The sequence below is a fragment of the Diadema antillarum genome, unplaced genomic scaffold (genome assembly GCF_040938485.1).
Source record: "Diadema antillarum isolate AM-2024a unplaced genomic scaffold, OU_Dant_1.0 seq00000821_RagTag, whole genome shotgun sequence".
Taxonomy (NCBI): domain Eukaryota; kingdom Metazoa; phylum Echinodermata; class Echinoidea; order Diadematoida; family Diadematidae; genus Diadema; species Diadema antillarum.
This window is the reverse complement of record NW_027271698.1, coordinates 568,748-594,291: the sequence shown is the minus strand read 5'-3', so window position 1 is coordinate 594,291 and position 25,544 is coordinate 568,748. Positions and strand designations below refer to the sequence as shown.

General features: G+C 39.7%; 1 protein-coding gene across 1 annotated transcript in view; it reads right to left on the bottom strand.

Moving 5' to 3' along the window:
• Positions 1–25,544, bottom strand: part of LOC139739914 (uncharacterized) — a 189,102-nt gene that overhangs the window by 5,592 nt on the left and 157,966 nt on the right. The window contains exons 14-19 of the mRNA XM_071650514.1: positions 7,253–7,308; positions 5,735–5,849; positions 4,969–4,984; positions 3,405–3,445; positions 2,626–2,650; positions 286–1,017 (exon numbers count right to left, since the gene is read on the bottom strand). Of these exons, the coding sequence (XP_071506615.1) occupies positions 286–1,017; positions 2,626–2,650; positions 3,405–3,445; positions 4,969–4,984; positions 5,735–5,849; positions 7,253–7,308 (985 nt within the window). The remainder of the gene's footprint in view (positions 1–285; positions 1,018–2,625; positions 2,651–3,404; positions 3,446–4,968; positions 4,985–5,734; positions 5,850–7,252; positions 7,309–25,544) is intronic.

Genomic DNA, 25,544 nt, shown 5'->3' with positions numbered 1-25,544 from the left:
TGAAGAAAATTTTCCAGTTATGGACAAAAACATTAACATAAATCTTGAAAAAGTGGTGCATATTTTAGGATAAGTTTATAGAAGAAGCCATTTTGAGGATCTTGCTCAATTCTGCAACCAAACTGAATAATGGTAATATGATCTAAATAGGACTCAAATGAAAGTTCCACACACAGCACAAAACCAAAGAATTGGGACTTGACGGATCAAAACAAACAAATTGACCAATTAAAACCAAACAAATTGACCGATATTACCTGGGAGATTTAAGAGTACAAAACTTACGTGTAGGTCGGTTGGGTTGAGCAGGTAGAGGGGGCTGGGTGGGGATGGGAGATGGGAGGGGAGGTTGCGTTGGTAGCGTTGGTAGGGGTGGCATGTCCGACCAGGTTGCTTCGACGCCGGGCTTTCCGAATTTCCTCGGCGGTGGTGGCGCGCCCTCGCTGCCGCTCGAACTGGTGCTACCGATGGACGAGGCAGAGGTGGTGGATATCGTAGACGCTGGCATGCCCGTCCTCCTTGGGCTGCTAGTAGGAGGTGTTACTCTCTGTATTAAATTACTGCTTGAATTGTTTGACCTCTCTGGCTTTTGCCATGGAGTTTTTGCAAATGGCCTGTCTGAGTTGTTATTGTCAGTGCCCTCAAATTTGTTCAACAGATTGTTCACTCGGCTTGACACGGGAGGTCCCGAAGAGAAGTTGCCGTTTTCCTTGTCACTGTCGCTCATTTGCGTCGACTTGGGCAGTTCCGGTATCCTTGGGTTTGGTGGTGATCGTGGCCTGTCTCCGTTGGGCATGCCGGGCAGGAGATTCGAGTTGGACGTTTTTGATTCCGGGGCGTTCCAGCGGTTGACTGCCGGGGAGGGGCGCTGGGGAATGGGCGGTGCATTTCCCTGGGTGGGGGAAAGGGATCCGGGCTTTGATGGACGTGGTGGGAGTTTTGCCCCTATGCTCATAGCAGGTACACAGGGGAGTTCCCTTCTCTGAATGCTTGGTTTCTGTGGTGGTGGCGATTGTACTGCAAGTCAAGACAAACATTCAGAGATCCTGTTTAAATCTAAGTTTTACTTACCCCCACCCTTTAAATCAATATCTTAACATGTTGCTCCTTTAAAGAATGCTTCCAGTATAATAAAACAAATCTATCCCACAATAATAGTGAAAAAGATTTTGCCCAATATACAAAGCCAACATTCCAATATCAATATATAGACGTCTATCCATTTCATTGCACTCAATGAACTACAATGTAGTAACATGTATACACTGTAAGTCAACAAAAGAAAGCCTGATGAAATTGCTAAGCACCAAATCTTCTATTCTGAAATTACAAGATTCCCAAGACTCTGAGCTTGTCAATAATTTGTCCCATTTATTTCCAAAAACTTATCACAGAAACAGAAAGAAACTAGCCACGAAGTGAACACAGCTTTGAGAAAATTAGATTTGAAGAGTGGGTACACTTAAGCATGCAGGAATGAGGCATAAAAATACATCGGGCCCATAGAAAAATTGTGCTAACAAGCTCCATAAAAAATGAAAAATATCAAAATTCATAGACAATCTCACTCTATAAAATTTGGAGAGGATGCAGTTGAAATATCAAAGTGTCAAATTATTGATCGAATTTGTTATTTTTTTCAGCTAAATCAGCCTAGAAAACTGACAAAAAGACAAATTTATCTCACAGTGCTTGGAGTATACTTATACTCTTTATTATTACTACTCTTCTGGTAACGCAAATTAAATAACTATGCCTGATGAATTTCAAACAATCTCATTCTGGCATGGGCTGGTGAGGATTTATTCTTTGAAATAAGATATCCCATCTTTTGGATATTTTGACTTGTTTGCTTTATGAAATCCTACATGATTTTGTGTGTGTGAGTGTGTGTCCATCTGTCTGTATATGTGACCCTGCACCTCAAAACAAACAAAAAGTCGCCTTACATGCATTTTTAGTTAAGACCATATTCTGAAAGAGCAGACTTTAAGCTTTAAAATGATGCATAACTCAAATCAAATGGACTCTCGTAACCTATCTAAATACTGGAAAGAAAGCACAAACTCAGGAAAAGTGTGAACTGAGAAAAGAGGCTCTGAAGTACAGTGTGTATTCAAGCGCTTAACCTTTACCAAACCGTGCTGGCTGTGCCATGAATGGGACAAAAAACAGGAAGTAAACCACCAGAGTAACAACAATGAAGGGATTATTAGATTAAACGGAAATTAAGCATGCCTCATTAACACATTCTATCCATAATTAATGCCAACTTTCAAAGCAGTAGCACTATCCTTTCAAAAGTTATTAGAGCTGAAAGTGAAGAGTGTGGACAAAGTTTGTCAGAAATGAAAAAGGGATTCTAAAGACACACCTAATCACACAATTCTACCAAAAATGTTCGAGATAAACTGCTAAAAAACACACTTTCCTGCCCGTTTTATGATACCAAATTTTAGCATAATGTAAAAGAAGACCCGCTCTTCCAGAAAATATGAAAAAGTCAAGTTCGGCTAGGTTGACCCGTTTCACTTATTTTCAGTCCTCACGCAAAATCAGTGTGTGCGACTTTATGTTCGTTTTGAGGTGCACGGTCACATATGTTCAATACAGTGTGATTCTCACCTCCTGGCTCCAAATAATTTTCATCCTGGAATGGAAGAGAAAGAAAGAAATAGAATGTAAGTAACTATTTGGATAAACAACAATTTCTTAACCAGTAGAAGACCAGTTTCGAGTATACTCAGGGAAGTGTCTGTGGGAAATGCGTGTTGTAGCAAAATCAGTTCGCCCTCAACAGGTTGATACTGATGAAAAGTGTATGGTACTACCACAATGATAAGCACATGTCACCCTCCTAATCCCTCTTGTGTAAATACCCAGTGATGCTTTCATTGTCACTCAAAGTTGGCTTTAGATATCATCCAACATGTATCAAATTATAGCTGTATGCTATGCACTGATCCAGATATCAATTTGTGTATATCATCACTGTGGTATCCCGCAGGCTGGCCGCAACATGTTGCGATATCTTTTGTGCATTCTGATTCAATGGCAGTCACAGTGGATCATGCTACCAAGGCGGATTGGTGAATAAACAGGCTTGGTGAAAAGAGTGAAAGTGCCTTTTATATTCACATTATTTCTTACATGCTGATAATGTCCTGCATTCATCATGACTGCAACCCCATTCACCAACAAGAGTCTGGATGTAAAAGTCAACAGCACTTCTAGTATTTATGATCATCATCAACATCATCATCATCATCATCATCAACATCATCATCATCATCATCATCATCATCATCATCACCATCATCATCTCATCATCATCATCAACATCATCATTATCATCATCATCATCACCACCATCATCACAGGAATCAATTCTGCTCTGTACTTACTTCGTCTGGTTCGATGTAATTCTCTGCTTCATCATCTTCTACTGTGAAAGATCAGAAAATAAAGAAGGTTGGCATGGAGACACAAATACAAGAAATACTGACATATAATACTCTTTATCACCCAGTCACCATCACTTCAACATATTATGATGTAATCATTGCACAGTTTGATGGCCGAAAAAATGATGCATATTAAAGATATGATATTCATGTGAGAACATTGATAATCTTGCTATAGGAAGAGAACAATTTGCATAAATTCGAAAGGAATTTTCAAGCACACCACCTTGGCGGAGTGTGCGTGTGTGTGCTTCTGTTTGAATCACACACCTGCCAACCCTACAATTCAGTTTAAATAGGAAAAAATGGGAGAAAATGATGCAAAAATAAGAATCTTCACCATTCTCCCATACATTAAAGATAATAAAAAGTTTTGGTACCTCAAAAGTTTCCCTGAATTTCCTTGTCTTGGTTTGTGTTTCACGTTAAAGTACGTTGTCTGTGAGAATTACTCGCCCCAAAGTGCTCTCATGTCTTAGTAATCATGCAATAATGGTTTCGTACCAGAGCCGTCGCCGTACGGCGTCGATAAAATTGTACGAAACCACTGACTGCGACCAGCAGCGTGCAGCCCATTGTACGCATAGCTAACTGCGACCAGCAGCCTCATACGCATAGCGTAATGGGGCTTCGCATTGTAGCATTCAGGGTCATGACAGAATTAGTATCGCGGGTAAATGTCAACTTAACATCCAAAAATTTCTTCGATTTGAAGACTTACCAATTAATTTGAAGTATTGAAAACAGGCTTCGAACAACGTTTGGTTCTGCCAATAGTCCCTTTCTTTTCGAATTGAAGACTGAATGTGTCTCGGTCGAGAGGACCTTGGGAGAGCTACATACACTGACTACTACGGCCAGCGCATGCGCACACAAACATCTTATCCGTTGATGGATTTGAAATTTATTCGCATGTGATGTGTTCGCATGCACTGGCTGTATTCAGTGTACGTAGCTCTCCCAAGGTCCTCTCGACCGAGTCACATTCAGTCATCAATTCGAACAGAAAGGGACTATAGGCAGAACCAAACGTTGCCCGAAGCCTGTTTTCAATACTTCACCTTAATTGGTAAGTCGTCAAATTGAAGAATTTTTGGGATTTTAAGTTGACATTTATTCTGCGATACTAAATCTGTCATGATCCTGAATGCTACAATGCGAAGCCTGATTACGCTATGCGTATGGGACTGCTGGTCGCTATGCGTATGGGGCTGCTGGTCGCAGTTAATTGCATGATTACTAAGACATGAGAGCACTTTGGGGCGAGTAAGTCTCACAGTGTTAGTTATTTGAAAGGTACTTTAACCTGAAACACAAACTAAGACAAGGAAATTCAAGGAAACTTTTGAGGTACCGAAACTTTTTATTATCTTTAACTTTAGCAGGTGTGCACAAAAATAAGAACCCAAGGTAGTATAAAGCTTCTTCTTTAAAAACTAATTAGAAATGTTCCTAATTATCAAATGGGAAAAGTTGGCATGTGTGCAGTAATGGATTGGCTTACCTGGTACAGCATATTCCTGATGGCAGAGGAAAGAAAGAGAGAAAAATGATACAGACAGACAGTCAATTATGAGTCATATGTCCTTTAATAATGCAAAACTCTATCACACACACCTATTTAAGAAATAGCTAGAAATGTGCACCACTAAATGACTTTAAAAAATATATGATTATCAAGTGTAAATTCAGGATGATGTGATTCTTTGGAGGAATACAAATAACAAAGATACTAATGATAATGACAATGACAATAATGATAATAGTAATGATGGCACTACTGCTACAACTACTTCAACAACAACAACAACTACTACTACTACTACTACTACTACTACTACTACTACTACTACTACTACTACCTATTAGTGGCAATTATACTGTTATCATTATTATTATTATTATCATTATTATAATTATTATCATTATTGTTACAATTATCATCACCACCATTGTTATCATGATGATTATCAGTATCATTGGTCAGAAATACAGCAATATTCACTGAGTTAAAGCGATCTGATTTGATAGTTCTCCTCATCAGTATGGTGTTGTACTGACCCTTTACACATTATATTCTGTATACCCTGATACTGTATCTACACCGTACCTGAATTTGTCATATGAACGTAAGATGGTCAGAGGTTTCAAGATATTAAGCACTAACATATCATAATTATGCTATGCTGTGTCCAATTTGATGATAGAGGGAGAAGAGGAGACGTAGGGGAGACCTTTCTCTCCATCTCAACGGGCCTAGTGACACCAACCTCTTCTGTTTCTATGGGTTCCACCGGCTTTCTGCTGGGAATGGGCGGGGCCGGAGGCTCGCTACTCACTGGGATGTTGATCCGGTTGATGGGAGGACGCACCCTGTTCTTGGGTCTGTGGGAGTGGAGATGGAGGGAGTGAAAGAAAAGAGGTATAAAATCATCTTTTATATAACAAGAGTGATCTAGGGAGGAGCAGATGCTATTATATATACAATGTATACTGTGTATATATATATGTTGTTTTGCTGTTGTTGTTGTTTCTTTGAAGCAATTTGCGCCTAAAGTAAAAATCTACCATGAATAAATGTGGTGAAGTACAGGATCCACATAAAGAATACTTTACATAAAAAGAATAGGAAAAACATTGTCTGAATGAGAGGAACACAATTTATATCTTATATGAATTGATATCAAATTAATATCTAATCAATGAATAAGCTGACAGTATTTTTTTTTTCTGCAAAGCAAAACAAGACTCGAAGCAACGAGATATTTTGTATTTCAATAAACAACTGTTTTAGTTTTTGTTTCTTTGGCATCTCTCTTTTTTTTTTTGGGGGGGGGTGGATACTGTGGGAATTGATTATGATACAAGATTGAACTTATAATTATGGAATGTAAAAATGTGTGCCCTTCTATGCTGCTTTGAATAAAATTCATCCTAAAAACTTGAACAGCTTCAACAAAGAAAGTCTTGAATCTCTGGCAAACAGTTCATCCAGAAATTCATCGTCTAAATATGTCAATGTCCTTTGATAATCACATGAGATCCACTTGCTAATGCTGGCAATGAAACTATTCCATCAGCAAGTACCACTGTAAGAGGAGCTCTGATTGGTGGGAAGGTTGGGATTAGGTAGGATTAAGATCAAGGTTGGGCCTTCACAAATTCCACTCTTCACCATGTCTTAATTAACCATTAGAAGACCACTGGAGAAGGTTTAATGACTATCTTAACCCGTTGAGGACGGTATATGATTTTGCTACAACACACATTTCCCATAGACGCTTGCCCGAGTATACTCGGGACTCGTCCTCAACGGGTTAAAGGCATTATCTACCATATTTGCAGATGAAACAAAAACCCAGTTTTAGCGCTTCAAAATAGTTCTAAAATGTGATTTAGGATAGAAACAACCAATGTTCTAATGATAATCAGTTAATCAATGTTAAGTATCGCTAAATATACAAAATGTGAGCAATACTTTTTAATTGTTTCTAGAGTAAACCGTCTACAGTTATGTTTTTTTTAGAAAAATAATGATACCTCCTTGTATTTCAGGTTTTATTGCAAGATTTTTAGATGATAGGATGTGTTGTGATGCAACTGACCGACACATATGCATCAAATGTGATAACTCATAACATTTTTTTAAATCACTGCTCCCAGTGGTAACCAATACCACATCCTCCACATACATACACATGTAGGTTCAAGTATGTTGGAACAATCCTAAACTGGTTCAGACTGGTAAATAGCAAAGTTGTTTCTTTCTTTGTAGTATAGCTACATACATTTCAGGCATTCTTGGTCCTGGAGCATTGGTCACCAGTCTGTTGCGCTGCTGGCTCTGTGGAAACAGAAGAAAGAAGAGAAAGAAAGAAGACAAATTAGGGTGTGTTTATCTAAAAAAATTCTGAGGCAGAATCATGATCCTAAATGTGTTTGAGGCATGGGGCTTAAGCAAGCAAACATGGAACCAGCAGCTTTGAAGTCCCCACCAAAGGGCTAGGCAAGGAGGGTGAAGTAGGTGCCCTACACTGTACAGTTGTGCCTTGCTTAGGGGCAGAACTGCTGCAACCATGGTGGTTGCTTCACACACTGGGTTGGCCATACACAATCCCTACTGCATGGATACACTAGAATATATGTATGTAAATCATTGATAATATGATTTGACACTCTCTAGAGTTGGTATCATTCAGCATTAGATGAGGCAGTGGAATAAGGACGTATGTAGCATCAGGAATCACAGAGCAGAAACGACTAGGATTCAAAGGGCAGGGTGGAGGTACTAAGGACCTATTATGTCACTCCATATTCCTTCAATATTTTTTTTTCAGCGTATTATCTACTCAGCACAGACATTCAGCTCCATTTGAAATTTATTTATAGTGACATAAACAATCTTTCAGTGGGCAAATATGATTTGATTTTTAATATGCCAGACATATAGAGGTCAGGGAGGGTTTCCCCTTAGAACAATATGGAGCAAAAGGGGGGCTCACCAAACACCCCACCAAGGGGTGAGCTGAGAGGAGTTCGGCTTAATTACCACCCACTGAAATTAGCGCCCTCCGGAGGGGCAAGTCCGAGGCCCAAATGTCAGAATAATTACCGGCTTCCGAGATGGCTTGCCGGGGGAGGAAGCCACGGGCTAACTTGGCCTTGTCTGCGCTCCGGCCACAATTGGAGATGTCTCCCTATTTTAAGGGATAAGTCTATCTCTTCCTCGTCCTCCTTCACCTCCTAACTAATTTCCCCTCCCCCCTCCCCCACAAAGAATTACAAAAAAAAATGGGGATAGCTGTCACAGGCCTTCCTGGGCAATTCTGGGCAATTTAGTTTGCAGACATGAAATCCAAATGCTGTCAAAGAATTGGTGAATTCCTTATCTCATCAAAGGGACTTTTTTTTAGAAGAAGCATGCTGTTGGATGTGAATTCATACACTATCCTCTTTATCTTTCTATCTATCTATCTACTGTAAAACGAGGAATTATGTTCACGTTCAATTTAATTTTGCGAGAGCCAAGATATGCGAAATTAGAATGCATGTGAAAGTTCTTGTCTACACTATATGCACTGAATGTTAGTGGAAACTCACGAAAATTTCATGCCACAAAAATATCGTGTTTTACAGTATCTATCTATCTATCTAATATACAGTGTAGCTCGGTGGCCATTAAACCTGTTGAAATCTATGGCTACGTCAACTGCTCCTTCCAACTTCTCATTATATAAATATATATGATATATATATTACCATTATTCCTTTGTATCATAAACGATGTATTATATATTACAATTGCTCTACCTATTCTGTAAAAGAAATAGCAGGGAATATATTCTTCATTCATAATGTTTTTGCTTTTATCTCACAAGTCAGACCACAAATGCGATGACATCAAGAAGTCACAACCTGTACCGGCCGAGTCACCATTGATTCATACCACTTGTATGATATATACACACAGATGTCGAGTTCAAGCTTGTAGCAAAAAGAAAAACGCTGTTGATAGCACTCAATGTGTGTATTCAAGAGAGAGTGATACAGCATGCAACAGGACCAAAACTGAACTGCATAGACTGAAGAGCTTCACGACCTCCAACCAGGCTTTCCAAATATTCTATTTCCTGCAGGCACTTAGCACTTCTCAACCCAAGTGTCTCTGAAGACTCTCAGTCGCACTGTCGTCACATTTCATCACGTCGTGACATCCAATTATGCAACAATCACCACACCTTTCAATCACCACAGCGCTTGACAGAGCCCTAACTAAAAATGTACTCGCCGGGGAAAACTGTGGCGCGATATTTTTAGAGAGTGCCGGCAGGCTGGGCCGAAGAACAGCAGCTGATTAATCCGAGGGCACGGATTTATTCCTGACATCACTCAGCTGCCTTGTTGAAGAATTGCAGCAACTTTTTTTTTTTCACTACTTGCGGCTGCTCCGTCCAAGTCGAATAATGAGCGAAGGATATCCACATAATTTGTGGGCATTTGCAACGAATGCCAATCTTACGACATAGTAATTGCTCTATGTTAGTGAATAACACAGGCGAATGCTGGTGTTTTGACAGGAAACCCTACACTGAACAGAATATTGGGTCACCTTTTTAGGGTAGAATTTCTCACTAAACTCTGTGCATTTCAGTTGCAGATGCAGATTAATCTGACGGATGAGGAGTTGCATTAAAGATATGTGCAAATATAGTAACGGGGGTTTAAGAGTGCTTGTATATAGCAATGTAATCACTTAATCAACAGCTAGTGTATTGATAATTCTTTTAAGTTGAAACAAAATATAAATCACTTGACCTCATCCCCCCCCCCCCCCCCGTCTCTCTCACACTTCTTCATCACATATCTTTTTACCACGAGGACTCATATCGCATTTCTGCGAAAAAAACCTAAATATGCATATCTTTTTACCACGAGGACTCATATCGCATTTCTGCTAAAAAACATAAATATGCATATCTTTTTACCACGAGGACTCATATCGCATTTCTGCTAAAAAAACATGAATATGCATATCTTTTTACCATTAGGACTCATATTGCATTTCTGCTAAAAAAAACATGAATATGCATACCTGCAGGAATAATCAAACTTTCAAAGAGTAGCCACTCCCTATCCCAGGGGTAGAAAACCACTACCTTGCCTTAGCACGGAAGGAAGCACAGGCTTGTCGGGATCAAGTCTGGATTTTCATAATTAGGTAGTCCTCCCTCTTATGTCAATATGACTGGACCTATAACACTGGGACCTCGGCATTGCCATGTTCCAACCTATTAATCAACATTTGTCAATTCAGTTGATGGCATGGTTAACAACCGAAACTCTTTTTTCTCCCCCCCCCCCCCAAAAAAAAAGGGGGCGGGATGGGAAGGGAGGGGTTATCATTAGTCATAAAAGTTACAAGTCTCTTTCCCTCGATTGTGTTTTCCTTTCAAGATGAAATATTTTTAGAAGGAAAGGGAAGAACAACATAGTCAATGAATAAATCATTACCTTCTAGCTTTGACAGCAATTTGAAAAATATCTAAATACATGGACACACTCAATATTTTCTTTTATCTTTCCATCTTGAATACGGATGTACCTGAAATGGCTTCATGACATTTGCTCCTGCGACAACTGCTCCCAAGAGATATCTGCATACTATTAAGCTAAACATATACTACCCACAAACATCACCCTAACCCTAATCCTACTGTGTAGTCCTCACATCAAACTAAACTTCAAATAAGACTCTATCACAACCCTAAACCTAAGTCCTTGGAGAAAATAAGACCGGAGCAATTGCCGCAGGAGCAAATGTTGTGTCACCATCTGAATTTACATGTTACAACTGCAAGCTTGTACAGTGGACAAGTGTGCTCCACTGAAAACAAACTACAAGTCATCTACTGGCAGGTGGCCAAGTCTGGTGGAAGTCAAAATCTTGTTAGTTTCACATCTTCTGATGATTATATACCCTTCAGCAGTGTGCTATCTGAAGTGTTCAGTATATTGGCTCTATCATGTCCAATGAGGGAGTTTCCTCTCACACTTAAAGGGGATGGCTAGTAACTGATCAGTGGGAATCAGTGGGAATGTTGGGGGATGATTGTTCCAATCCTTGTGGGATTCATTTAAGAGTACATTATATATCTATTGCTGTGTGAAAATTATTTGCTTCAGAATGGTCTCATATTCAAGTAATGTGCAGTTTAAGGTTTACAAGTTAGCATGCCTGTACAGTGACGGGGCGATCGGGAAACATTTATCTGCACATTACTTGAATATGAGACCATTCTGAAGCAAATAATTTTCACACAACAACAGATATATACTGTACTCTTAAATGAATCCCACAAGGATTGGAACAATCATCCCCCAGCCTTCCCACTGATTCCCACCAATCAGTTACTAGCCATCACCTTTAACCCATAGAGGATGAGTCTGGAGTATACTCGGGCAAGTGTCTATGGGAAATGCATGTTGTAGCAAAATCAGCCAGTGCTCAGTGGGTTGATATGGTAGAAGTGCTCTTTTTTTTCATACATCTCAGAGATTGCAATGATCAATGAACTTGAAGAGCACATTTAAGATTTGAATGCCTGCCATCTCTTTTGACAGAGGAGAGGTCCAACTTGATGTATTGGTCACTTGGATGTAAAGACCACTTGTCCACTGAAGTCACTAGGTAGCATTCCTTTACAGGTGGACTGTATGTGGTCTACAGGGCATGTAAAGAGTACCTGGTCTCACTGATACTGTTTTCAAAATTCTTTGGGTGGCCTTTTGAGCTAAATTTGACTACATCATGACAAATTATAGATATGCTACCCACTTAAAATGTGTTGGTGTCTTTCAAAACACTACAAGAACACAAAAGTGACATCTTGGGAACAATAATCTATGTTGATATAAACTAAATTCTAAGATTAAAAACTGAACAAACAATGCCCGTCACCCTTTAGATGGAGACTGATAAACACAATCTTGTTCATACATAAACAAATACAACTAAATGGTAAATACCATTTTCTCTTACACAGAGTAGGTAGAATGGGTTTTGGAACAAGTCAACATTACACGGGTATGTTAGCTTTCTTGCATTTGTTAAAGATGAGTACCGGTAGCTAACAGCCTAACAAAACTTGGAGTTCAATAGTTGAATGTAACCTGCATGAAAATGAGTGCATTATTTTAATTACTGTTCCACTTTAAACAGGACTCTGTCTTGGTAAGCCCTTTGTGTGATTTGAGTACTGATTGGCACAGACAGCCCCATGTCATTGTGCAGACTGTCCAAATTCCCTGGAACAGAAGGATCAAAGGTGATCTTGCTACATGCATGAGGTCACAGATGTCATTGGGACCAGTGCAAGAAAATGTGAATATTGGCTAGAACTAGACAGCGTGTTCAGACGCAAAAAAAAAAAAAAAAATTATACTAAAACAGTATAGCTGTATCAAAACGGTATAGCTATGCGATGAATTTATACGCCTGAACGCTGACTAATAAAACATTGTATAACAAAAAGACGTATAATGAAACGACGGTCAGAGCATCATTTCGAACTAGAACTCGATAACGAATCAGCATTCCATCATGTCCATATGTGTCTTAACATATGGCAACCATAGAACGGTATAACTGGGCAGGACTTAATGTGAGCTTGCTCGAAAGGTGACCCTATTCTTCTCACTAGCGGTGATGTCATGACCATAACAACATGCGCAGTGGGAAACTGCACATCTATTCGACATTTTCCAGAATGGTCAAGATTAGCGTCTGACATGCTACACGATGATTCTTTATACGTCGTTTCGTTACCAAGTTTTGGCATAAACTCGCTTGCATCTAAGCAGGGGGAAAGTAATGATGCAGAGATTTTTTTTCATCATCTGGATGCCATCTTGATGTTCCTCTACCCTTGAAACCTCTTCCTACCCCCAGAGGGCAGCAGACCTTTTTAAGACTCCTGTTTACCCACATAATTGATCCCCAAAGCAGCTCCCGTCCTCACCTCCTAAAAACTTCCCTCCTCCCAAATATACCTGACACAGATTCCGGCAAATGTATCCAGTCTCTACAGAGGAAATTCTTGGAGACATTTCTAAGTGCAACGTTAGGTCATCGACACAAAATAAACTGACCCGCTGAACTTTGCTAATCGTCAAAGTCCACTGCGAATCACCACTGCAGAAAAGCAAACCCTTCTCCCCCTCCCAAATCATTAACATTCTTCATCCTCCCTCCCCACACTGGCACACACCCATCCTCTCCTAACACAGACACTAACACATGACACTAACACATGACACTAACACAAGACTACACTAACACATGACATGGATCCTAACCTATATGCTGCATTCATTTTGCATTTACAATCAAGAGTTTAACTGAGTGCAGGTATAACTAATCTGCAGATATAACTAATCTACAATTATTGGAAAATCATACAACAGAGGGTTTTGTTTTTTCCTATTTTGTTTTCTGACAGCGAAGGGTGCTAGGTAACTTTCACCAAAGCTGTGTACCCTCTTTTTACTGAGAATCAGTGCAAATGATTAATTCCATCTTGCAAAAGGAAATGGTTCCCTTGTTAAAGCAAACACCATAAAAAGTGTCGCAGCTCAACATTACTGATATTCTGATTTCGTGTGTATGTGTATTTTTTTTCCATCTTTTAGTGGCTCACTCTGGGCTAGTTTATGCTTCACTGCACTCTGAAATAATGGCCAAATATAAATGACTTTCAACAGCTCTATGCCTTTGGTCTACGGAGGACTCAGAAATAAAGGCACACCATGGTACATTTAGCAAAATGGAGGGAAGGCTTTCTAAAGCACAGAACTATCACATAGAACAGTCTATGACATTTAGGTCATCACAACAATGCTAGTTGAATATTACAGATATTAACCCTTTTAACCCTACATCTATGTTAATCCAAACCATTTTCATACCTGCTGTCAATGCTAAATTCATTCAGGTAATATCTTCCAGTCTCAAATATTATAATTCACTCCCCAAAACTATGTATTTAGTAGTACAAGGCTTCACGGCACACCACATATTCTTTCTTGGGTATGTGTGTGGCTCCGGAGAGAAAACGATAAGAACCCAAACCTTGAGAATGGGTAGGCCCTGTTCAGGGCCACATACAGACCAAAGAAAGAATATGTGGTGTACAATGAAGCCTTCTGCTATGAAACATTCTATTGCCATGGAAACCTTCAACGATTATATCCAAAAAATGGTCATACAAACATACATGACGTATGCTTTGTAAGTAGCAGCATCCATGCCTTTGTGAATGACCCTAAAACACATTTGGTTTCTTTTAAAAAAAATGGAAACCAGCAAAGAGGCAATCTTTACTTATTATTTTCAGCAAAGGTGGTTGTTATTGGTGTTTTGTCCCCCATCAATGGTGGACTTCAGACTTCTCTGTTTTTTCCTATTTACTTTACTTTTAACCCATTGAGGATGGACTGATTTTGCTTCAACACGCATTTCCCATAGAAACTTGCCCGAGTATACTCGGGACTCGTCCTTAACAGGTTAAGGTTTGTCAGCATGTGACGAGAACTGTAAAGGTGTCTCTCTATGAAACATCAGACAAGTTTAAACAATGATTTTGTCAGCAGTTTCAGAAAGACTAACTATTTTGATAACTTGGCCATCAGTGTGTTTACGGCATTTTTCATCCTTTCATCAAATTTCATCCTTGGCATGTTGTCATGAAGTATCAAAATTTCACTTTAATACTGAGTCAACTGCTGCCAACTGGCTCTTTGCAGCTCTTTGCCCTTTTCTGTGATGGGAATGACAGTTTTTACCTTCTATTTTTTTAAAATGATAAACACAAGCAGATGACACGAGGAGGAGCTGTAATTATCCCTATATCAAATCATCACATAATGGTTATTGACAGTGGGACACTCCAAGGTGCCAAAATACATGAAGTCAATCAAGATGTTGTTTGATAACACTACCTGGTAATGATGGTGATAAAAATAATGATATGATAACCTGGTATAAACTTCCTCATAGCTTCTGAAGAAAACCAAAAGCACATTATAAATGTGGATTCCATTGAGTGAAAGCAGCAATATTGGTAGGAACACATTCGTGAAAGTTTGAGGAAAATTGGACAATCAAGTTAAAAGTTATGATTTTTTTTAAAATTTATTTTTGGTGCCGCCACTGCTGGATGAGCAGATCACCACAATCTTGACATCATTAGGGACAACTTTCGATGGTAAAAACAAGTTTTCCTCGTGGAATGAATTGGAATTAAATGGTTCATCATTTCTAGGCCATTTCTAAGGTCACATCTATCCCTACTGTCCTTTTATTGTAAATTTCAATTTTTTGCAAAGCTAATGAGAGGAAACTACTCAATGAATAAGGTCAGCTCTATCTAGCCAGGTTAATTGAAACCAACTCTAACTGGCACCAAATGTATGGACACTTCCAAATAGCCCAAAGTCATCTTATTTACTCCAGTCGACAAATCCTGGCAACATAAAATGCCAAGTCCAGTAACTTTTGATGAAGTAGTCACATATTTTGCTGGGACAGCAAGCCCGGAAAAAGCTAGACTGCTCATAACATGGGGTAAAAAAGCAACATCATGGAATTGAATCCTTTTTTGCTTTGATAGCTACATGTAACTATATGGATTATGAGCAAATATACCAATTTCTGGTGAGTCTTAAATGATGTGTTTACTGTACTATCAAGCTCTCCGTGACATATCTTGCATTGATCTTACTGCTGAACATCATGAGCTCACACATGTCATCCATTTTACACCCATACATGTATGCCTTGTTTGGACTGTATTCAGGTAATACTTCACTCTCACTCAAGTTTATACATGACTAGAATGCTGACTAATGCTGATCAAAACTTGACATTTTTCAAACAGCAGTCTCATACTTTACACGTCACGCAAAGACAGGACCTCAGCACACTCTGTCCTGCTTTTACCATGACTTGCAATCTTGTCCGTGGAGCTTCATGAATAATTTCTCTTCATTTTATGCTCAAGATTTTAATCCAACTGACATCTGGCATTTGAAGTAGACTCTTTCCAGGATGCTTATCTTATTGCCAGTATTCACATGCCGAATTCTGTCAGTGTGCTTTTAGCACATGTTGAAAATTAGAAAGAAATCTATTGGACAATAAAAACCCATAGGTCCTGGAAGAAGGCTAAGGTGTGTTACCAGAAAGTGGACTGCCCAGATTAAGTACTTCCCACTGGTCATTCCTGTCTTTGTTTGACCGGTAAATGATTACATCCCCCTCTCATTAAATCAGTGTTGCTATTTAGATGACAAATGGCGCAGAGCTTGCGTCCCTGCCCTCTAAGGCGATGCACACCCTCACTGGATATGTGATATGATTTGCCTTTGTCAGTATGCTTGCTCCAGACTTTCACATGAACGTTACTATTACATAATTGTAGATGATACTACATCAAGAGCAGAGGTGATAGCATTTACTTCTACAGTCTATACATGGCACTGATTGAAAAATAAACTTAATCACAAACAATGAAATTATTATTTTTTTGACAGAAACCAATCAATGATGATGATGATGATGGTTATAATAAAATATACCAATATAATGACGATGACAATAATTATATTATATTGGATGGCTATGAATGGGATACCAGGGAATATTGCACGAGTTAGGGCCAATATTGCACGAATCGAAGATGAGTGCAATATTGACCCTAACGAGTGCAATATTCCCTGGTATTCCATGAATCAAGGCCATCCAATATAATTATTATCATCTATACAATCAAGCAGAGCAAGCATAAACTAAACAAAATTAGCGGGCTTCTACTCGTCTTTGAAGTTGACTCGGCAGTCACATCCCAGCGCTGAAAAGGGGAAGCCGCTAAAACTTCATATGGGAACAAACAACTAGCAAGATGTTTGCGCGCTTGTGAATTGCAACAAAATGACATGCACTAGTAGCAAGCGTTTGCGCATTCAGCGAGCGCTCGCGCATTAGACGAGACAGAATTGAATATGGTGTGATCTTGAACGGCAAGTAACAACGGTAGCCTATGGTGAATTAATACGTTGGCCTATGCGTTTCGTTCAATATGCTCTGATATTGAACAGTAAAAATTGAGCGGACTACAATACGCGTTTTTAATGCGCCGCTAAAACGTCCTATATAGATGATAATGATGAATAACAATGATAAAAACAAGAAGAAAATGAAGATAATGATAATACTAATAATGATAATGATAATGATTACAACAATAAGAATATATGATTTGATAATGACACTTTGTACAAGATGTGGAGAAATCTGAAAGTAAATGGTAAAGCTTTTGCAAACAGCAAAAGGGTTTCTTGTTTCTGTTTTCCATAAAAAAAAAATGACACCATTCTTGAGAATTAATCTTGGATGCCTGCATGGAATGACTTCATGCTTGGTTTTGACAGATGAACAGTGTGTGTATACTTCAAGCTATCAACACAAGGTGAACTAACAGAAGGCTCATACATTGTAATTTGGTCTCCACTGACTCACACATTCTAATTTTCACTTTACAGTGTGTGACTTCCTGTATGGCCTTCGAAAAAAAGAAGAAGAAGAAAACAGGCCATGACGAATGAAACCATTTTAGCTCAGGACAGCTCGTAGACACTAGAGAACAGCAGGGCAATGTCACGGATAGGAAGTGGTGATGATGCAAAGGGCTTTAAGTGTCTTTCCAATGGAAGGTCAGAGGTTCAAATCTCATGGGGACTCTCCTGATTTGCCATTGGCTTTCTCTACATCTATTCTTGGATGCATTTACATAGAATGCAGAAGCCCCAGAATTTCTAGAGTGTCTTTTTTTTTTCTTTTCAAATACCTTGAGAAATTGCAATCTCGCAAATACAGACAATTGCTTAATACAAAGTTCAAGGAAGATACCTTTACAGATTTAGCAAAACAGAAGGGAATTAAACAACAACAAAAAAGTTTTATTTACGTATATGGGGATCTGTAAGAAGCACAAATCATTGCTAAATGGACAACTAAAGAAAAGCAGGGTCTCATTGTGATTACTATAGCTATACCTAAGCATGGATAAGAGAGTACACTTTTCAACTGAGAAATGTGAAGAAACTGGTTAAAATGCACGATGGCATATCTCTACAAGAATATGAATACACAGAAAATAGGGGAAAATGAAACAAATGGAGAAAATCGTCACACTGACAAATATCAATAAGTTGTACAAGCACATTCTTCTGCAGAAATTAAAAACGCCTACTGAATGAGGACAAATTCGGAACATGAATCTATATTCAGCAAACCCTTCCTCACAAATTCTCACCACCATGCAAGCCTAGAAAGATTATTATGAATCTATATGTTAACCCATCCATGGCTACTCACTTTAAAGGGGAAGTCACCTTCAAATTAAGTTTGTTTGAAAAGAACCCCCCCCCAAAAAAAAAAAGAAAAAAAAAGTGATAGGAACAGGATAGTTTGACCAAATTCTGATGAAAAACAAGATGTTATGAAATTTGGATGGTATGACCAATCAAACAGAAATTGATGACTCTGTGATGTAGCATGTGAGCTCACAAATGCCATAAAATGCCATAAAATTCCTGTTTATTTTTAATAAAAATGATGGAATATCTTTTGTCCATGTGGGCTTGTATGTGTACAATGATTGTATTATGGGCACATTTACCCCTGGAAATTTACTTGATGGGGCAAAGTAAATTTCTCATACCACAGTATAGAGGAAATAGGGCATAGGCTAATGAGTGACATCACAAAATTGCCAATTTGTGTTTGATACTAAAAGCACAACTTCAAAATATCAAAACTTTCTTACTTTTAATTTGCTCAAACTTTGCTCAAACTTTCACAGTCCTGTTCCAATAATTTTTCTGCTTCTAGCCACACAAATTAATATCAAGGGTAAACTTCCCCTTTAAGACCAGCCATTAAACCCAATTAAGTTTTAAGTGCCATTGAATTGCGCAGAAGGGTGACTCAAGTGTGGACAATATGAACTCGGCAAAGAAACAATTATAACTTTTTTAACATTCCCATGCTCCACAAACAGACAGACAGACCCATACATACATACACACACAAAAAAAAAAATATGCACAAACTCAGCTGCAGTGGTTCAGTGATTTTCAACGGAGGACAAACAAGGTCACTTCAGTTGATAAAGGGTCAATCGAAGACAGAAGGAGGCAAGGTGTAAAATAATCTGAATAACTAAATGAATAACTTACCACGAAACATCTCATCAGTGAATGAACTGTTGAGATGAACAAGGAACTAAAGTGCACAGTACCAAATGTAACAACAAAAATGGAGCACACGTCACGCAACAGCCAGTACATTTACTGTAAAACATGATATATTCGCGGCATGAAATTTTCGCGAATTGGAGCCGACAGCCTTTTTCGTGGCATGAAATTTTCGCGAATTGCTACCGGCATTCAATGCATGTAGTGTAGGCAAAAGCTTTCGCGTGCATTTTAATTTCGCGAATTTTGGCGCTCGCAAAATTCGCGAAATTAAAGTGCACGCGAAAATTCCTCGTTTTACAGTACATCTGCTGGCAAAACGATAAATTCCTCAGAGCAAGGGAAAAAAGAATGCATACAGATATACACTCACTCACAATATCTCTCATACACATGCAGGAACAAAATATGTATGTCTGAAATTTTCTGCCTACCATGGCTAGAAGCTGAAAGAATTTGAAACTCTGGGCAACTGCCGACTCGGCTGAGTACATTCCTGACTGCATTTTCATGATGCTGAAAGATCAGGGTATCTCCACACCGACGAAAGGAGGGGAAAAAAAAAAGAAGTAGGAGAAAAAGAAGCTGCTCTCAAGATGGAAAGCTCAAGAAAGCCAGATGATCCCTATCAGTCAGGGCTAGAGGACTGCTTTCACAGGAACCCTCAGAGTGCTTCCGAACCTGTCCTCCCACACACTTGAAACAAGGCTGAGGCAAAAGAGGCTGCTGGGGAACAGTAGATTAGCCCCTGGTACGCCCTGTCCAAAAGTGACTTCCAACAGGATAGCCGCAAAATCAAATCCAATGAACGCTACCTGCCTGAATGAACAATCTGCACACCTCTACTAGTGCTAGGGTTCTCTTGAGGGGTGGGGGGGACCCTTCACTATATTCTGATGCTCCTCAGTGGGATGGGAACCTCAACACTTCACAGGAAGCTCCCATAGAGTGGCAACACATCCTCCTTCAATTAAAACAAGCCGCAGCCTCCGCGTGTTGATTAATCCCACCGTAAGATGGGAGGAAAGGCCACGGAACCAATGAGAGCGGCCGCTAAGTGGGGTTGCCATCTAGTCTGACTTGACCAGACATTCCCTGGGATGAAATGTGACAATCACAAAACATAAGTTGTCCCAGCCCGTAGACAATGGAGCAATACCAACAAACAGAATCAACACATCCACAGAAATGTCCTGAATGATGTAGAATCCACAATTTAGTCAAGAAAAGGGTACATACAATGTAAAATTCCTTTACTTACCCATGGTGATGGGTGGAGCCAAACATTTATACACATACGTTACTCTGATACACCGTACCTTGTATGCATGCTCCTTATTGGTTGTCAGCACACACAGGAACATTTACCTTGTAACAGTTGCTTTGTACAAATCCCTGCTACAAATAATTACGAAACAACAACAGTTCACATTCATGTCACTGCTAAAAAACTACTTGCAGAGAACACAGAATCAAGCTTACATGAAATCGCCAGCGGGCAGTCTCACGAAGAGAGCGCCTGAGCGCGTATTCGCTGGGCGTCCAAACGTCGAAGGCAGCCATGTCAACACCGAACTCAAAACTGCATCCCCTAATACAATGTGTGCACGGCCGGTGCAGTGCACTCTTCACGGACTCCTGCAAGCACAGTGATCCGTACACGACATGTGGTTTTCTTGGCACGATGTGTGATGCTGACTATATCTGGCCCAAACCGCTGCTTCAGTCCCAAGCTCTGAGTCACTCCAGAAAAATCCCCACTCAAACGCGGTGCAGTTGCCCTCGCCTCGTCCTTTGACATCAGGGTCTGGGCGTGCAGAACTAATGGGATTTCGGACACCATTGGCAGGGGGGACAGGAATTTGGGTGAGTGGGAGTATCATCCGTGGGAGGGACTGCAACACACTTATGTGTGTCGTCATAGCAACTCTATGACAGGTGGCAGATGGACTCGTCAAGTGTTCATCATCAAAAGGTTATGAAAAAGTAAACTGTTATCATCCTCCCCTCTACAGCAAAATCCTTCCGAAACCCCCTTCTCCTCTATAGAAAGATTAAATAAGCCATTACTGGCTATGAAAAAAACAAACAAATTCAAAATCATTGCCAAGTTTTACGAGGTCTCAATTTTGGGCCAGTCATGACCTCTCTGCCAGTCATACAAAAAAAAAAAATTCTTGGCCGTATCTGTATGCTCCATTTGTACTGGACAGGAAGTTGGACAGGAAGCTGTAGTGGGCATACAACAAATTTAACTCTCTAAATATTTTGGGTTTGAATAAATTCAATTAAGTTTTTGGAAACCGTACAGCATGTTCTTATCATCAGGTGGCAAGATAAAGCTCACTGCAAACTCATAAAGCAAAGTAATAATTGCATCAAAATTGTCAAGCAAACTTGGATTACTTGTCAGAAAGGAACACTGATTTCTCAGAGGTGACTTTATACAAGAACATTTTGGGGAGCTTTTTGTATTAATTTTTTATTGTCAAGCTCAGTCCTAATAACTGAAATATTTTGTGCTCAATTTCACCAGCTGCCAAATTTTTCAAAGAAAAATTATGCATGTCTTGGGCAAATAACTCTAAGCAAATTTGTCAGGTACAAGGCTAGGTGCTTCCCTCTAGAGAATGCTGGAAAACACATTTAGAAAAGCATGCATGGCTAAAAATGGATGTGATACTATCTATAAACTATTCTAAGCTTTAATTCCAATAAAGCTGTAAAGAACACAACTTTAAGATTTTACTTCATATGTCACACAAACTGAAAAATTAGAGCATTGTACATTACAAATAATTCCAAAGTTAATCAACATACATTTCATTTACCAAAGAGGTAATACTACATAAAGAAAGAGTGATAACTTCACTGCTGCAGAGTGCCATATGTGTTCATTGACAATCACATGTCACTGATTTAGTGATTCCTTTTATTGTCTTCAACATGTGAAACTTGTCTGCTGACGGCTCTTATTGAAATTTCCTCCTTGCAACGGAAAAAAAACAAAACTTGTTCGTGGCTACTTGATCACTCCCGAGGCAAAATCCTGATGAACTTTATCGGGCTTCCACGCTGCCCTAAACATAGACATCCATCCCGTATCACTCGAAGACAAACATGAGTGTTTTCCAGGATAACCTCTAATGCCTTCTATCACCAGACAATGGTTCTTTCAACATCACAGAATACAAGTCGGCAGCGAAACCTGCAAAAGGGCGTCTGGATGCATCCAAAACAGAATCTAGAATTCCCCCGGGTGCTTTGTCTATCTTTCCACGGCTGTGTCCTGGCCCTGAAACTTCCATGCAAGTTCTAGTCGAAAACATTGGGGGTTTTCAGACTGTAAGATGTTGCTCCTTTGTAATCATATCTATGAGACATATTCTCTCTTATCAAGTTTAGAATCATGACCTGTTCAGACAAGACACAGACTTGCTGACCATCCCCTGCAATGCAGCAGCAGTCATTTTGCAAACCCTGTGGCATGCAAATCGGACATGCCACTCTTGACATGTTTTCTGCAAGAGTATGTGCAATCAACCTTGCCTACAGGTAAGTTGAATCCATTTGGATTATGTAAGAAATAGCTCCAACTTAGAGAAAGTTCAACTTATGAGGATTAAAATCAATAGAATGTAAAGAGAAGAGGGCTCGGACAGATCTTCGACTTAGGTGATTATTGGACTTATGCGAGGTCAACTTAAGCAAGGTTGACTGTATGTGCATGCCAACACCATGGCAGTTATTCTCCACCTCAGTCCTATTATAGCCACCTTACAGTTTTACCTGTCAACACGCATTCGTAATAGAGCAAATTTTGAATGGCAATCACCTCCAGACTGTGACTGGCCATAAACATGATTCAAGATTGCTTTCAGACTATAAATAAGCTAGAATCAAGTAACAAGTTTCTAGACACGTTTTACCAATTGAAGTCTTTTAGAAGTCTGAAACCCCTCATAGTCTGATATGTGTTTACATCCTAAGCAAGACTTGAACTTTTCCCTCCAGCACAAAGAAGACTCATCCGTAGATTTGTCCGTGACTGATGACAGCAGTTGGAGATGGACCACTTTGGTCACCATCCTCTAGAGAGAGTCTGTGCTTGCTTTGCGACAACATCAAGACCCATTTCTGAAATTGAAGACGTCCGTGTCATCCTCTGAGGAAACAAAAATTTCGGTCTCCAACATGCATGTACGTGACTGCATTTCCTGTTGTGTTGATTCCTGATTCCAATGGTTCATTGTTCTTTCTGTCCCTTTTGGCTTTCCATAGTGAACATCTCTCTCTCTTTTCTCTTTTTTGCAGAATGCTTTCTCAGTTAATTAAGCATTGGTATTACTATGTCTGAAATGTTCAGACTAGTCATGACTTCACCAGTGGACGAGACCTCGTTTGACAATTAGCCGGACGTCAGAAGGCTTCCCTTTCACCAGGTCTGCCAATATGCCCACATCCAAATCAGGGAGATTTCACACAGCAATCAGGGAGATATCTGTGTGTTACGTGCATTTCAATGGGCAAAAATAATTCCCAAATCAGGGAGATTTTGATATTCTCTTATTCAGACATGAACAGATTTTGACGTTTTCAGGGAGACTCCTGCAGCATCAGGGAGACTTGGCAGCTCCCCTTCACTAATGACCTTGACACTGATCCCAACTTGCCATGGCTCCTTCTCTCTTTCCATGATTTCGAGTCAGACATTTACTGTCCTCTCTCATTTACCACCTTCATTCTCTCTCCCTCTGTCTATGTGTCTATCTTTCTTCCTACAAGTACAATATGACCCTCCCTCTAAATCCTTGCTTGACATTTTGAGCCTTTAATCACTTGGAAATGACCTTAATTTCCTACAAAATGTTCACCTGAAATCTTCATAGTCAGCTTTGACACCTCTACCATGAGCTCACAATGAATGTCCCTTCAAGAAAATGTGACCCGCGACAACGGTATCAGGCAAAAGTCGCAAGAGCAAATTCCCTCCTAGGAGGGGTACAAAGATTTTGACCATTATTTTTGTCGATTTAGGTTTTTTGCAGAAATCAAATCTTTGATATGTTTTCTACATCTACACTAAATTTCATAGCATAAGACTAATTTTTTACTATCGAAAATGGAATTTTAAGCACCCTATGTTTGATCGCACTCGTCAGTTTCGAGCTTCTTTCGAACGCCGCGCCAATATCCCCAGTGTTGCTACGGCGCATGGTCTCGCATGCGATTGGCTGGTGCGTCGCATACATTTACATAATTCGGCTTTCGGAGACACCAGTTGCAGCGTGTGGGGAATGCTTTGTCCACGCGTGCACGATTACATGCTGCATTGTTCTTGCTATAGTGGTTTATACGCTCGCTCTGTAGTGCGTGCTCTTCGTTTGGCTTTCTGTTCAAACTATTCTACCGCAATGTTCGACAACGGAAGTGAAACAAAAATCGTGCAGCATGACATAATCATGTTGAAAGAAAACTAAATATTCTCAAATTTGTCTACTTGTATATGTAGTAAAGATTATGACAGCAGACTGACTCAATGGTAGGCAGATAAGTGGAAAGGAGCGGTCACATGTGACCAATTTTATTCAAATACTACACGTCAAAATCACACCAAACTACCGAGTCGTGTTTGTTTTTTGTTTTTTATTTAAGCATGACCCTTGCCAGCACTAGCAGTTCTGCTTTCAAAAGGGTCGCCAATGATAAAGACAAACCAACCACAATGAAAACGCGATTTGTAAATGTGTAGATTCGCCACCGCTCCTGTTACAGTCATGGCGTGTGGATGCCATTGCGTAATATGTGCACCATACACGTCATGTACATGTACACCATACGTGCAATTATCGTATTCGCCATCTTGAAAGACGTTCTGGTAAACAAACCCTAGCGAAACGCATTGTTTTTCGGCTCCATACGCTGAGCTCTGAGGAAGGAAATTTGACTCTCTCAGTGAGCCAATCAAAAGCCGATGTGGTTGCTAGAGGCGGGGCTTAACATCGATTGGCACCATCGTACGGATGGGTGATTCTCCCCTCGCATCGCCGCTCGGACATTGTCTTTGAGAAAGAGGTGAATCTTCAAAGCCTGTTTTCTCGCAATTTTGTCAGGCTAACAACTTAAAAAGTGCATTTTATTTCTCTTTCTATGCCCACTTATGGTGCCGAAGAATACAAGTATTTTATATCAATGCAAAGCTTAGGAAATGGGCAATATGATTCAGTGAAAAAATGAATTTTCAAAATTCCCGACTTTTGCCTGAAA